This window comes from Zootermopsis nevadensis, unplaced genomic scaffold (genome assembly GCF_977971745.1).
Source record: "Zootermopsis nevadensis isolate Lab colony 2312 unplaced genomic scaffold, Znev_1.0 Znev_ptg000022l, whole genome shotgun sequence".
NCBI lineage: Eukaryota > Metazoa > Arthropoda > Insecta > Blattodea > Termopsidae > Zootermopsis > Zootermopsis nevadensis.
Window position 1 is genome coordinate 9,698,284 of NW_028259154.1, and position 14,351 is coordinate 9,712,634.

The window sequence follows — 14,351 nt, forward strand, 5'->3', positions numbered from 1 at the left end:
CTATAGAAATCATAGGGCATTTCCTGAATTATGTTTGTCATGCTGAAGTAATGCTCTGTCAAATACATTTTGTAGTTCTCAAAGTAGCAATTTACTGTTGTATACCCATTTAACCCTTGAAGCTAGCTTTTAAACTCATTCTACATATACACTGCAACAGTATTTAAATGACCCTGTTTCAATATTTTTCACTTTATGTAGTTTAGTAAATACTCTACAAAATTTTATGAAGTTTAAAGGTGTTTAAAAGACTGAAATTTAATGTGAGTTTGAAGATTGCTGTCTTCTGGGTTACACCGTGTAGTCTGGTAGATGTCCATGCTGCCTCCTTCATCATTGGTGGACATTGACCAGACTATATGGCACAACCCAGAAGGCAGCCATCTTCAGACTCACCACCATGAAAACCTCATATCCTACTTAATGTGAGTTATTTTTACAAATTCTTACCTTGTTTTTGTGTGTCAGAAATTGGCTTTGGTGTGGTATATCTTGAAACAGTTCTCAAAACACAAATCTGCTCCACAGTCATACCAGAAGGATGAAGGATGTTCCATTTTGTTCTCTAGCTGTATTGCAGCAAATGGCATACCTTTCATATGCGTTGACTTCTTTTGTGATGGAGGAATTCTTTCTGTGAAATGCCTTGAAGTCACTCTGCGAGGTTGAGGTGTTTTTGATGCTCTGCCAGGATGAAGAAGTTCTACTGCCTTCTTATATGCTTCAGATTTTATCAATTTAAGTCTGAAAGCAACATGGTTCAGTTTCTTCACATTTGGTTTCCTCCAGAGCACAAAAGCATTTTTTACCAAAGTATTAAACAGCCTCTTGAATAATTTTGTCTACCATTTTGTGTTTCCTTTCAGTTTCACATGGCCACAATTTATGACGCCTCATATCTGATGTACTCTTCAACTCTTTATGCTTAACTTCTTTCTTTGCTTCTCTTGGAAAATGCTCACCATAGTATCACTGTCAAAATGTGGAAATGTATAACACTGGCTTTTTATCAATACATTTCATCACGCAGGATCTGAGGTTTTCACGGTGGTAAGTCTGAAGATGGCTGTCTTCTGGATTGTTGCACCGTTCAGTCTGGTAGAAGTTTATGAACGTTTCAGAGGTCCTTGCTGCCTCCATCATGGCCCTGATGACGGAGGCAGCAAGGACCTCTGAAATGTCGGTAAACTTCTACCAGACTACACGGCGTAATGACCCAGAAGACAGCCATCTTCAATCCATTTCATCACCTTGACACAGTATAGCAATATGTTCAACACTTAAATCTTGCCTGTTTTATGGTCTTTGGAACAGTTGCAGTGTCTCAACTACACTGATTCTACAGATTCTGCCATTATTGTACTTGTTTTCAGAAAATCAGCTGGGATAACACTACCCATCAGATCTGTTGTATTTCCACTGGACATAAATAAGTTATCATGGATATTCCATAGATGAAGTGCAAAGTTTAGATCATTTTATAATGAACTTAGCAGCCTTCAAGGGAGTGAACTGCTCAAATCCAGTATGCCCTTTTATCATCGTCAGGAGAGTTGGATCAGATTTGAACAGTTTCTTTCGCACTTCAAAAGTTTCAAATCTATCATTGTTCAAGAAATGTAAAACTGTCAAAGAAATTTGTACCTGTCATGTGAAATACACTTGTAGAAAACAGGTGTGTCAAAAATATTTTTTTTACTGATATATGATTTTATAATAGGCATTTGGTGTATTCCCATATGCATCTGTATGGCAAAAAACACAAAATTCACCACTGTCAGAATCTTTCCAGTTGATGAGTTGAGTTCATCCTTATGTATGTCTGTGAATTTTGCAGCATACTGGTATTTCTCGATGTCTGTTGTATCCATAACTCACTCATCAAAATATAGCTCAAAAGGTTCCAGTGCACTTCTGACAGACCTTATAGGGGCCACTATTTCCAGAAAACTTTTTTCTATAAGAATTATCAGCTTCTTCCATTGCCAATCACACCACTGTTCTCCCAATTAAGGCCCCTTTGCTTTGCATCACCTGATATTTCTTCTTAAATGTCATAATCTGAGAGGAGGAATCGTTAGAATCAGAAACATCTACCTTTCATCCACTGTCACAGTTACACACTTTTTCATCACTAGATTGTTCCAAAACCCAATATATCAGTTACTTCCAGGCCATGTGATGTACTAGGCAGTGTCACATTGAGTTCCACTGACCAACTATTAATAGTTTGAAGGTTGTAAAACATCTCCAGTGACCCTTGTGTGAGCATTATCTTGAAAGAATGAACTTGAGCACTAGATGTCTGTGATCTTACAGTTGGTGAATGTGCATTTCGGTTGCTGCCAGTAGCGTCGCTTGAATGGTACTTGCTATGGTTTGCGAAGTTACTTATCTTGAAAGAAAGTTATGGTGTAGAATTTTTTGTCTTGATATTTTTGAAACAGGACAGGCAGCCATGACAGCATGTTGATGTGATTATTATTCTCTGCTATTTGAATGAAATCTACACACTGTTTAAGTAAATTTAGTTATTACAAATTTAATTTTTTTCTTTGGTTCTTAATTTATTGAATGATGCTTTCTACTTTCCACATGTTGTATAGTGCTGAAAACTGAACTTGTATTTAAATAACTGTTGGTACTAAGCTGTAGTCTTGAATAGCTCTGTACATTAATGTGAAATCCTATATAAAGGTTTGGGAACAAAAAATTGAACACTAAGCTGACAACACATTCACATCTGATCTGGAAGTATTGCTGTGTATTAAAAACAGATGGCATAAATCTGACAGTTGGTGCCTGTGCCCCGGAAGATGAGTGTAAAGAAGCTAATGATGAATTTTACAAAAATGTGAAGCAATTTTAAGATGTATAAGAATACCTAGTTTGCAACAGGATGTAAATCACTTATTGATGATTTCATAATGGATAAGTAAACATCACAAACAATTTTAGATGTTAGAGCATACAGATGATGTGAAATTTATATAAATCACCAAAATAGTGACATACTTTAAAGAATTCAGTAGCATCAAACCAACATAAAAATAAACTTTTAAATTATGAAAAGTACTGTTGGTTATATGGGCAAAGAATCAATAAATACACGAAGATCACACCTGAAAATAAAGAAAATTAAAGGAAAATATTAATTAATGCAGCAGCAAAGGACAGTTAAGAACACACATGCACACACAAAAATAAATATTACTAAAAAAGAAAAAGGAGAGAAAGTATTATCAAATGAAAGTGATGAAGAATTAAAATTAATTCTAGGGAAAAAATCAGCATACAGAAATTACTTTCTTAAAAAAATTGAATATAAATCTTGTAAGGCTACAGCAAAGCATATGTCAGAAAAAGGCATCAGCAATCCCAGAAAACATTTGTTTAGGATCTGGAAACAAATATACACAAAATAAATAAGACTTGACACCTGTAAAACATCGCAGTTCACAAATACAGATTTTAAAAAAATCAGCTAAAATGTGAACCAACAAAAGAACAAACAAATATTATGAGGGGGAAAAAAATCCTGAACACCACAGAGGATATCCACTGATACCAGTATTACTTAACATTAATATGAATGAATGTGTGTTTCTTCACTGGAACCAGTGAGATTTCAGGTTATCACAGAAGCAAGTATGAAGATGGCAGTCTTCTGGATACTTGTACCATGTAGTCTGGTTGAAGTTTATTGCCCTGATGATCAAGGCAGCAAGAATCTCTGAAATGTCAGTAAATTTATACCAGACTACAAAGCACAACCACCCAGAAGACAGCCATCTTCAGATATACCCACATACAACTGAAATAAATGAAGACACATTAATTGACTGCTATGTGGTGGTGACAAGATACTTACACCAACTCAGACAATTATCAGACAGGATTTTATGCTTTACACAACACTACAAAACAGTAAGGAAAGAGATTATCTCTACCAAAACCTAGTCATGGCATTAATAGGATAGGTTCCCATCAGAAGCAGAATTGTGATAGATAATAAATACTGTTAGAACAAGTAAATAAATCCACATATTTGGAATATAACATTTCACATGAAGAGGAAGGCACATAACTTCAAAAATAAGTAAAGTTTTGTAAAGTTAGGGAATTCTGAATAATGTTCTGAAGCTTTATTTGGTTCAAAGACAATCTCAAATGAAAATTTATATATTTTTTAGATATGATTTTAGTGATCCAATCACTTTGATCTGGCTGTGAAATCTCAACATTAAAACAACAGGATACAAGAAGACTGAAGACAGTAGAGATGAAGTTCATTAGATGCACAACAGGGTACAGTTTATTTGAGCATAGAAAACATGAAAGTATTTTAAAAGAACATGACATGGACCTGATTGAGAAAAAATTAGCACAATATAAACAAAACTGGTTAAATCACAGAAACATTAAAAATATTAAGACACCCGAAACAACTTCTTGATGGCAGAAGATGAAGACCTGTAATTACCACTAAAATAAGACTACTAGACAGTTTCAAGATTAACAACGATGAGTGTGAAATAGGTCATTTACTCTCTTACCTGTGTGACCAAGATATCTAATGCAACTTCCCAAAAACACTTGTATGAAATTTCTGACGTGGTGCAGCATTTAGCATATGTTCATATAGTTTATGCCACAATTGGTTAGACGGCTCTGTCTGTATAGTATTAATTGAGAAAAGAATAAGCAACGTACAGAAAAGCAAAACACAGAATTATAGATATTCAAAAGTGTGTTAAAAATTTGATGCAAAGTTTAATCTTGAGAAAATATATCAGGCTACATGGATAGTATTATGAATTTTCAGCTCAGATTGAATATGTTAATTTCAAATAAAAGGTAAACTTAGTTGGGACCACCAAAATTTAATCACAGACAATGGATAACCATAAATTGATGAACTAAAGTAGTGAGGATTTTACTATATGCATGAACTGTGGGCCTCTCGAACAATGAATATCTGTGCATGTTGAAATGCTTGTTACCGACACTAGATCATCCTTGATTTTGTCCTACACAGAGCTCCAACATTGCACTTCTGTTGGCATTCTCTCAGCTTGTAATTTGACTTGATTTATACCATGTCAGATATAACATTTGCCAAGGCCAGGATCTAATTTGTAACTATGACATTTTTCTGTATTATTTTGACTTTGTACAGCTATTCTGATTGTATTTTAAAAGGTGCAGTAAAATTTACTGTTCAAGAAATATTTAATTTTGTGATATAAAATTATGCTCAACCCTTTCCATAATAAAGTCTTCCTATATTTTGGATTCTGCTTTTGGAACCAGAGAAGTAAGCTGCATGTCCCAGACTGTGTCACTCTCATTAAACAAGACATCAATTAATATCAAATTAATGCATTCCATGAAATCCAATATTAATCTCATATCACTGGAGATTTCCACATTTTGGTACTTTTTAAGTTTATGCCAAAATACACTTCTTAAGTTTTATATGCTGAGATGTTCGCAGGTCAAGTGGGACAGCTGTTTGAAGCTTTGGGGTGGGGGAACGACCTTGAGAATATGAATCAATAGTTTAAGATATCATGTTTGATTTAACTATTAATAAAATGATTTTGTTGTGTTCTGGTATATCTGTAAATGTGCTCAGTGAGTGCAAATAAAAGATTTTACTATAAAATTTTTCTGGTGAGTCTCTCCTGTCAGTAACTGCTTTTAAACAGCCCCTGAGTAAAAATAATCGCCTGGAGGAGAATACAAGAATAAATGTTGAGGGAAAAGAGTGGGAACAGATGCAGAAGTGGAAAACGAACTATCTAAATGCCTCCCTGAACACAGGTGGATCAGGATGAGTGAAGGGCATGTCTTGTCAAATGTGTATCATGAATGATTTAATGTGTTTTCTGATACAACAATCATCCATATTCAAGACTAGCAGTGAACATTTCTCCAACCTCTCTAAAGTGATGAATGAAGGTAGAAACATTATAAATGTTTTGCAATAAGCAATACAATTAATGATATCACATGTGTAGCTTCTTTGTCAAAAAAATAAGTTATTTGAACTGTTATGTAGGAAAATGATTACACATACCTAGAAAGCAAAATTGTCTTCCAGAGAACTTACGTTATGCAAACCAGTGTCTTGTAGCAACACCAACTGAACGCCCAAGCCACTGAGTTGCAACATAATAATCTTTCTCTTAGGAAATATCAGCTTGTTTGTTTCATGAAAGATCTATGTTCCAACTTCTGATGTCCTGTATTTTGTCTGCCAAGAAGTTTATAATTTACATGGCATTACTAAATAATGTCTAATCAATAATTTTTAATAACAATTGCTGAATATATGTTCCTGCTGCAGACAAACCAGTTGATTTGACATATCTGCTGACTGAACTGCTAACCACACAGTAAATTATAGAGCGACAGCTCCTAAAGTTGCTTTATTGAGAGTATTCATTGCCAATTCATTGTTCCAAGTCCAATAAAAATTCACTTGGCTTTATTGTCATTTTTTCTTGGTTTGTTTGATGACTCTTGTCACCTGAAATTTTTTGGCATCGAATAATAAATGACTACAAATGCTGCATCATTTGCCTGCAGAAAAATAAAACTCCCAAACAAAGCAATTGGTTTCCTGGCCAACGTTTGAACCCGAAAGTACTTATGCCTTAGGCAGCTATAGCTAGTGGGCTGGTTATAAATTCTAAGTAACAAAAGGCACAGAGAATAAAGAAGAAAAATTCCTGTAGATTCTGTGCAACATTCTCTTAATAATATGTACTGTATTCAGTGTTTCCAGCTGAATAAGTACAACAGACTCCACTTGTAAAGTTTTGCTGCTTGAAGAGAAAATGGTTGACAGAATTTCCTTACAGAGTTATTTGGTTATTTAATCTTAATATATCCATCACTAAAATTATTTACAACCTCGTGAATTAGAAGAGACGATAAATAAATAACAGACAAAACCTACCTTAGGTTATCACAACTTACAAACAAGCCATGTCCACATGATGAGGGGTCTGACCAAGGAGCCCTCCCTCCAGTGTGCACTATGTAACATCGACACTGTCATCAAACAACTTCAAGTGATAAAACGCCTATGCAGCAGTGCTATCATTTAACAAAACAAATGCCACCTTACTACTTAGTTCATTTCATTTGCACCTGCCCTACCTTATATCATACAAATACAACCTGCATGTTTAGTAATTACTAATCAATATAAACTTTATCATATAACGTGCTACAAAGTGCAAGACTCGTGATACTGAGATCATTCATTTAAATACAAAAATCTACAAGCTTATTATTTGGGGTCTGGGAATTGTATCACCATGTACTATGTCAGTTCTATTAACAAATTCACTGCAGGGCATTTAGAAACAGGTCACATGAATGCTGGGGCTTAAACCCCATGAGTGGGAACTGTACAAAGAAAAAATTCCATTTTGTATTTTTGGAAAGAAATGACATTTAACGCTGATATTAGTGTTTTCAGGATGAAAATAACTTCACTCCACACATGACACAGACCTATTTCTTCCCCTCTTGATGTTCTTTTTGAGAAACAAAAGACAATTTTACGCCTTTAATATATTTTGAAGGTATCATGCCATGTGTAGCCTTCACTGATGAACTGTCTCACTGTCTATGCAAATTTCAACGATATCCGAAAAATGGTTCTTTGTGATGACGATTTTGTTCTGCACAATGATGCCATCACCTGTACTGCTGTTAGAACCTTAAATCTCATAGGGTTTCTTTGTCTTTGGTGAAAGAAAGCACACTTCAGGAGACAAAAGAATAAACAAACATTCTGCAACATTTTTAGCCTTTCAAAAGCTCTGGTAGCACTCCATTCTTTGTCTTCCATGACCATACTTTCATGGAACCCATACACACACAGGAGGACAAGAGATCAACTCTGAGCTCAGTACAATTCCAGAACACAACTGCACATCTCTCTCAGATCTGTTATTGCATAGACAGTGTTAGAGAACCAAGTGTTAATGTATGTAGTAAATTTAAGGGGGGCAGAGGAAGTGAAAATATGAGAGAGAAATAAACATCAGGCATTTCGTAATGTAGTCATATAAATGACCTTCAAGCAACCTCTATTCATATGTGGCACAAGCTTTTCCAGTACTGTTTATGTTACAAAGATTGGTCAGCTAAATTGGTGCTGGAATTATTAAAGCTTTTCTGATAAACAGAAAATCCCAATTTTGGCAGTGAATGTGAAAAGTACTTCAAGCGCAACATACAAATTTTAAATTTTGAACTTTTTCTTGAACGCATCTTCGAACATTTCACCAGGAAGCAATTATACTATCGACAGTGTCTGATATTATCACCGTGTGCAATATACATATTTTATCAGAAAGTCTATTTTAAAAAAACAAAGGCATTTTCTTAAACATGGTTGCTTGTAACAGTACTTTGTTAGAGAAACCACAATATGAAATACAGCATTTATACAATTTTTGTCTGAAACACGTTTCAGTTTGGAGAATACTAAAATATGTTTAAGAATTAATTTTACCTTTTTGTGATGGTCCTTGGCCTGAAGTATTAAATTTAATGAAAATAGAACAGTGCACAATGAAAAGAATTTGGAATTTCATTTTTAAAATGATTATCCATTACTCAATACAGATTAATAGTATCATTTCAGGACTGGACTTTGTTAAAACGTTCAAAGCAGGAGCATAGGAAACCTACTTTTGAGCAACGCCACAAAGCTTATACTTATATTTCTCGATAAATGTCTGTAAATGATGATTCCATAAAGCTGACAAAAATGATCTCATTAAGCTAAAATGTAACAAAAAAATCAACAGACATATATTACTTCATCTTTCTAAGTATTACACCGCCTAGGAGCGCAGGTTTCTCTACACAAAGGAGCATGTTTCGTCAGACATGTTCCATGACAAGTGATGAACATCAGAACAAATCTCTTTCCTCAGTTTTGTTATAACCAATTTAATCATGTCTCCCAGACCCCAAATCTCTTACAAAACTATTTGTATCATCAGGCTTGTTTCCTCATGATAACATCTACTAATATATCAGACTCGTTGCTTCAATAAGGTAAACTATACACACTGATTTGGCATGCAAAACATTGTAACAATATTACTGATCATTATGATGATGACAATAATAAGTCTATTCTCAATTCCCTGTAAAAATCAAAAGAAGTAAAATTATAGAAGGTAGATTAGCTGTAAGACATGTTACAGTTTTTACTCCAACCCTTTCAGACCCATGTACTCAGGAATAAATAAATACTTATATAGAGTTTTTCAATCCTGAAAAATACAACTTCTTGCTTTTCTTCTTCTATTCTCCTCCTCCTTTTCGTGACACACTCTTTATCAGAAATGAACTTTGAACAGTTAACACAGACAAGACTTCATACTTCTGCAGTACTGGTTTCAAGTGCGTAGGTATCATGATGTGACAAGTGTTGTCATAACTTGTGTTCGCGGTCTGAAAGGATTAGACAAATGTTCCCACGGGAAACAAGGCCTCATGATGCACAACAGCTTCTTGTATATGCAACAAACAGGAATGTTAATCCTACCTCCAGAAATTCTAAGCAGCTGCACTACTACCACTACGACAATGTTCTGAAGATACCAAGCTGTGCAGACGGCAAGTCTCACGAATCGCTGTCAGTAGCCAGATCTTCTAATGTAAGTGGAGGTGGTGGTGGTGGCAGTGGGTCCACAACCTCATGCCTCCGTGGACTGAGGCTGAGGTGGGGGGAGTGACTCTTCTGCCTCGAGAGCCTCACTGGTAGCTGGTGCATTGGGTTCAAGCTGATACTGCTGTTCAGCGGACTCAGACTGGTACTGATGTTGACTGGGATCTGATTGGTACTGTTGTTGACTGGATTGAGGTTGGTAATGCTGATATTGCTGAGGGTTGTACTGCTCAGGTTCATACTGTTCAGATCTTGAATGAATCTGTGACTCAGTGGGGTCTCTGGCATAGGTGTCATCATCTGAAACAGACACCAATGTCCAGCAGAAACTGGATGGCTGCTCGTACTCAGTTTTTTTCACACAGAATTTTTTTTTCTTAATTCCTTATAATGCTACTATATATCAAGCACCAGTTAATTCATATTATGGATACTGCAAGGAAGTACATGTTACACAACCCATTTTACTGAACAAAAGTAAAAATAAGGGAGAGAGCTACTAAGTTTCAGGTCCACTGCCTGTTTGAAATATCCAAACATCTTAAAGACTTTTCTGAATTGTATAAGACATGGATAATAGTCTTCCATTTTCAAAATTACAATAAATCACAGTTAAAAGTAGTACTCCACAAACAATTTAAAAGAAATACCCTAATTTCAAATATAAAAATCCACACTATTGAATGTAACATTCAGTAATAATAGCAAAGCCTGAAAGACTCTGATTTGCTCAGTGACCTATGGCAATGCTCAGAAATACACATCCAAAGTCATCCATGAAATTACATTAAAGGTATCAAAGACCCATAATCAAAACAGATTATCATGGAAAGATATAAAGATTAAGACTGATGTCTTCTGGGCAGTAGCACCATGTAGTAAAAGTCAACCAACATTTCAGAGGTCCTTGATGTCTCCATCATCAGGGCGATGAATAAGCTGGAGGAAGAAAATACCTCTGAAACGTTTGGTAAACATCTGTCACACTATACAGCACTACTACCCAGAAGAGAGCCATCTTTGTACTCATTGCCACAAAAACCTCAAATCCTAGATATAAGTCAAAGGTACTTTTTGGTAGGTCCTAGAAAAGTGTTGATCATCTGTTCAAGTATATGAGCAAATTAAATATAGACCTTTGTGAGACACACAAACCAAAGTGATTCTCTGAATGTTTGTGCCAACAGCTGATTCAATATTCTGCAATTATATTGGCCATTTTCCATCATCTGAGATACATTTAATATAGGCAACATCTTGGAAATTGGTCCTGCTTCCACATAAGGTAACTGGTTGCCACTAATGGCCTACTAATAGAATCACAGACCTTCGCGCTGTAATAAACCACAAGTACTGTGCTGTAAAATATACTTACTGTTTTGTATGTTTTCAATGTTAGTGGCAGAGAATATAAACCACACCCTTTGAATATTAAACTATTTTAATGGTTAGCTTATAATTTTAGTGGTACAGCAACTAATTCTCAGAAAATGAGACTGGGATCAACTCCTGAACTGTTGCATACTTTAAATACAGTCTACCTCAGATAATGGATATGTCCAACATATCTGCAGAGGAACAGAAGAGTCTTATGGGTGATAACATCTTGAAACAGTGAAAGAAACTTCCATCATTCTCAAGAAACCTACTGCCTCCATCTTCAATTACTCTGAACATGGAGGTAGCATATTCCTCTGACACACTGGGAAAATCTTAATTTGGGGCTGCTGGAGTTAATATGAACCTAAACTCCAGTCATCCCCACAAAATCTGTCTAGCTGGTGAGTGGAAAAATAACAGACAGATAACATTTGAAAACTGGGATCCATACAGACACTAAAGAAATACAATTATAACATGAAATACAAAGTATTAAACCACCTGGCATGTTGCTATTCTACTGAAAGCAGTGGAAATGGCTGGGTGCTTTCTACTATGATTCATAAAGCATCTGTTCACATGCATGTGTTGGCTGGGAAAGATATCTTATCACATTAGTCACAGGAAGGCATTTCATCTAACATACTATACTGTATTTCCCTGCGTAAAAGACATCTTCCAATTTTCCTCAAAAATGGCCATAAGAATTGCAGCACATCTTAATATGAAGATTTCTGTCTTCTGGGTTATTGCGCTGTGTAGTCTGGTCGATGTTAACCAACGTTTCAGAGGTCATACTGCCTCCGTCATCAGGGCGATGAATATGCCAATAGGGTGTGAGGAGTTGGATTTTATAGGCAGGGACGTGAAAGGTGTAGCCTGCCCCGAGCCAACTCCTCACACCCTATTGGCATATTCATCGCCCTGATGACGGAGGCAGTATGACCTCTGAAACGTTGGTTAACATCGACCAGACTACACAGCGCAATAACCCAGAAGACAGAAATCTTCATATTCACCGCTGTGAGAACCTCAAGTCTTACACATCTTAATATATTAGGAAGTAATCAAAATTATGTAAATATCAGAACCAATTCTTTCTTGGAAATGACTTCTAGATTACAATTAATGTCCTTTTCTCTCATATTGGCCCTGAAATTGTAGTTCCCCCCTCAACTTCACTGTCTACACTTCTTGGTATTTCCAATATTCAATTCTTCCATTTTCCTTAATTTTTATAAACCCCATATCTTCAGGATAAATTTTATTACCCTCCTACAGATCCCAATGGTCTTCTAAATGGTTTCTTCTACCGATATATTTTATGATTACAATTTTGTATTTTACACTTCCCTATGAAATGCCATATGTCCATTCTTGTCATAACTCATTATCACACTGATAATAAGTAAAACAATGTAATACAGAGCTGCAGTTTGCAGGACAGAAGGTGAGAGTGCAATATGCAGCCTACAGGCACATTCCCAGACTTGCGTCACAGTTATGTCGAGCACTGTCCACTGCCCAAGGTATGTTTAACATAAACAATGATTCAGGAATTAATTTACTATACTCCTATCTAAAGGTCATAGCTTATCATTATATTGATAGATAATTTTACTGTGTTTATTTTCAGTATTAGTGGCAGCAATTACAACTGAGTCTAGTATCCTCTGAATACTAACCACTAGATCACACCCCCTGGTGACAGGATTTTCTCTACAAATATTTTGTGTATCCTACATGCCCGTTGCAGCACTCTTATGTGATCAATCTTTCAATAAATTTCATACTATGATTTGAAACTTTCACGGCGGATGTCATTAATAAAATCTTCTCGGGCCAGCAGCCACGTCACTTGGACAAACTCTGCCAATGTTTCGAGGGCCATCGCTGTCCTCATCTACAAGACTAATCATGGCCTGAGAAGATTTTATTAATAAAATTCATACTAAGTCCTGGTTATCAACTTAATTCTTTCTTGGTCTTAGTGTAAAATCTCACCAATGCTAGGCCAGCAGTCACTGGCCATTGCAAGATTTTATGCCAAGAGTGCTGCTGACATACCAGGAGAGGATTTGAACTTTGAAAACTGGGAATCAAGGCACTGAGTAATCCCAAGCGATAGAGTTCTTCTATGTAAAGCTTAAGTTGTTTTGACTGTTTTGATTAAATTTTACTTATACTAATCAAAAGACTGATCCGAAATCCTCTATTGAAATGACCAACCAGCCAAGGGTCATATTTAAATATCCACTGTGCAAGAGAAATGGATAATTATAGGCCTAATATAACTTTATAAAAAATTATTCAGATACATATAGTTGCTGATGGGCTGATTTGCTGACACTGCAGAACTTGGTTGTCTCATCTTTAAAGATGAAGTGATTAATGGTGATAATCTGGCACCAATATTTATAGTTCCAGGCCATAGGATATTGGGGAATTTTTCACTCTGATTTGCATATGTGTGACCAACATAAAAGTAGAGCAGAATTTATTACCCTTATCAGAGCCAATTTTCTCAAGTTTCTTCTCATGGCAAGCAATAGAACAGTAAACAAGTTACGAAATTTAACCACAGCATAATAATTCTTATGCAGGCACCAGAACGTAACCTTCACAAATGGCTAGAAAATTCCGCATCTGGTCACTTTCATGTCCAGAAACACATGCAGGTATTCATGTAATATGCCTGTAATTGTTGTCCAATTTGTCCTCCAAAAACTGGAATGTGTTAACAAGCTTCAGTAAAATGTCATGATAATCCAATAGGCTATTCTTGAGTTCTTAGATTCAAATGGATGGAAAGATAAATAAGGTGAAGCCAATCAGCACATTTTTGCAACTATTCGTTACAAACATGTCCAGAAAGCCAAATTGTAATCTTCTTCCTTTAGTTTTTTGGCTTCTTAGTTTGCTGGACTTTGGTTGTACATTACTTCCATCATAGGCGCCAAATTTTTACATCTGTTTTATTTTTATTTTTTTGAGATTGTTTGTCTTTTTACGTCCCACGGATGTATGTTGTTCTGATCGGCTTATATTCCAGGTCTTTCACTTTTTGCCTTATCCCGAGATAGGAATTAGCTCTATCGAATGGGCCCAACAGAGTAGGTATATCTGAAGACGGAGATAGAGTCCCATCTCTGAAACGTCATGTAATTTTATGATTTTATTAGACGATGGAAAACATCCAGAAAACTTTTTAATTTAAAAATGCACCATCATCAAAAACTATTAGATTTGTTCTTCCTTTAGT

At 35.7% G+C, this 14,351-nt stretch overlaps 2 protein-coding genes across 18 annotated transcripts in view; one reads left to right on the top strand and one right to left on the bottom strand.

Annotated features, from left to right (window-relative positions):
• LOC110835863 (uncharacterized) overlaps nt 1-5,231 on the top strand; it is a 32,515-nt gene extending 27,284 nt beyond the window's left edge. For all 12 annotated transcript variants that reach the window (XM_022076534.2, XM_022076535.2, XM_087353551.1 and 9 more), the window contains one exon: nt 1,374-5,231. In XM_022076534.2, coding sequence (XP_021932226.2) covers nt 1,374-1,458 — 85 coding nt within the window. In that variant the 3' untranslated portion in view covers nt 1,459-5,231. The remainder of the gene's footprint in view (nt 1-1,373) is intronic.
• A 633-nt stretch (nt 5,232-5,864) lies between these two features.
• The window catches only part of LOC110835865 (serologically defined colon cancer antigen 8 homolog), a 37,279-nt gene continuing 28,792 nt past the window's right edge, over nt 5,865-14,351 (bottom strand). For 3 of the 6 annotated variants that reach the window (XM_087353555.1, XM_022076544.2, XM_087353556.1), the window contains one exon: nt 5,865-10,009. In XM_087353555.1, the coding sequence (XP_087209681.1) occupies nt 9,738-10,009 (272 nt within the window). In that variant the 3' untranslated portion in view covers nt 5,865-9,737. The remainder of the gene's footprint in view (nt 10,010-14,351) is intronic. The other 3 variants (XR_015536408.1, XR_015536409.1, XM_087353557.1) reach the window with 2 other exon arrangements.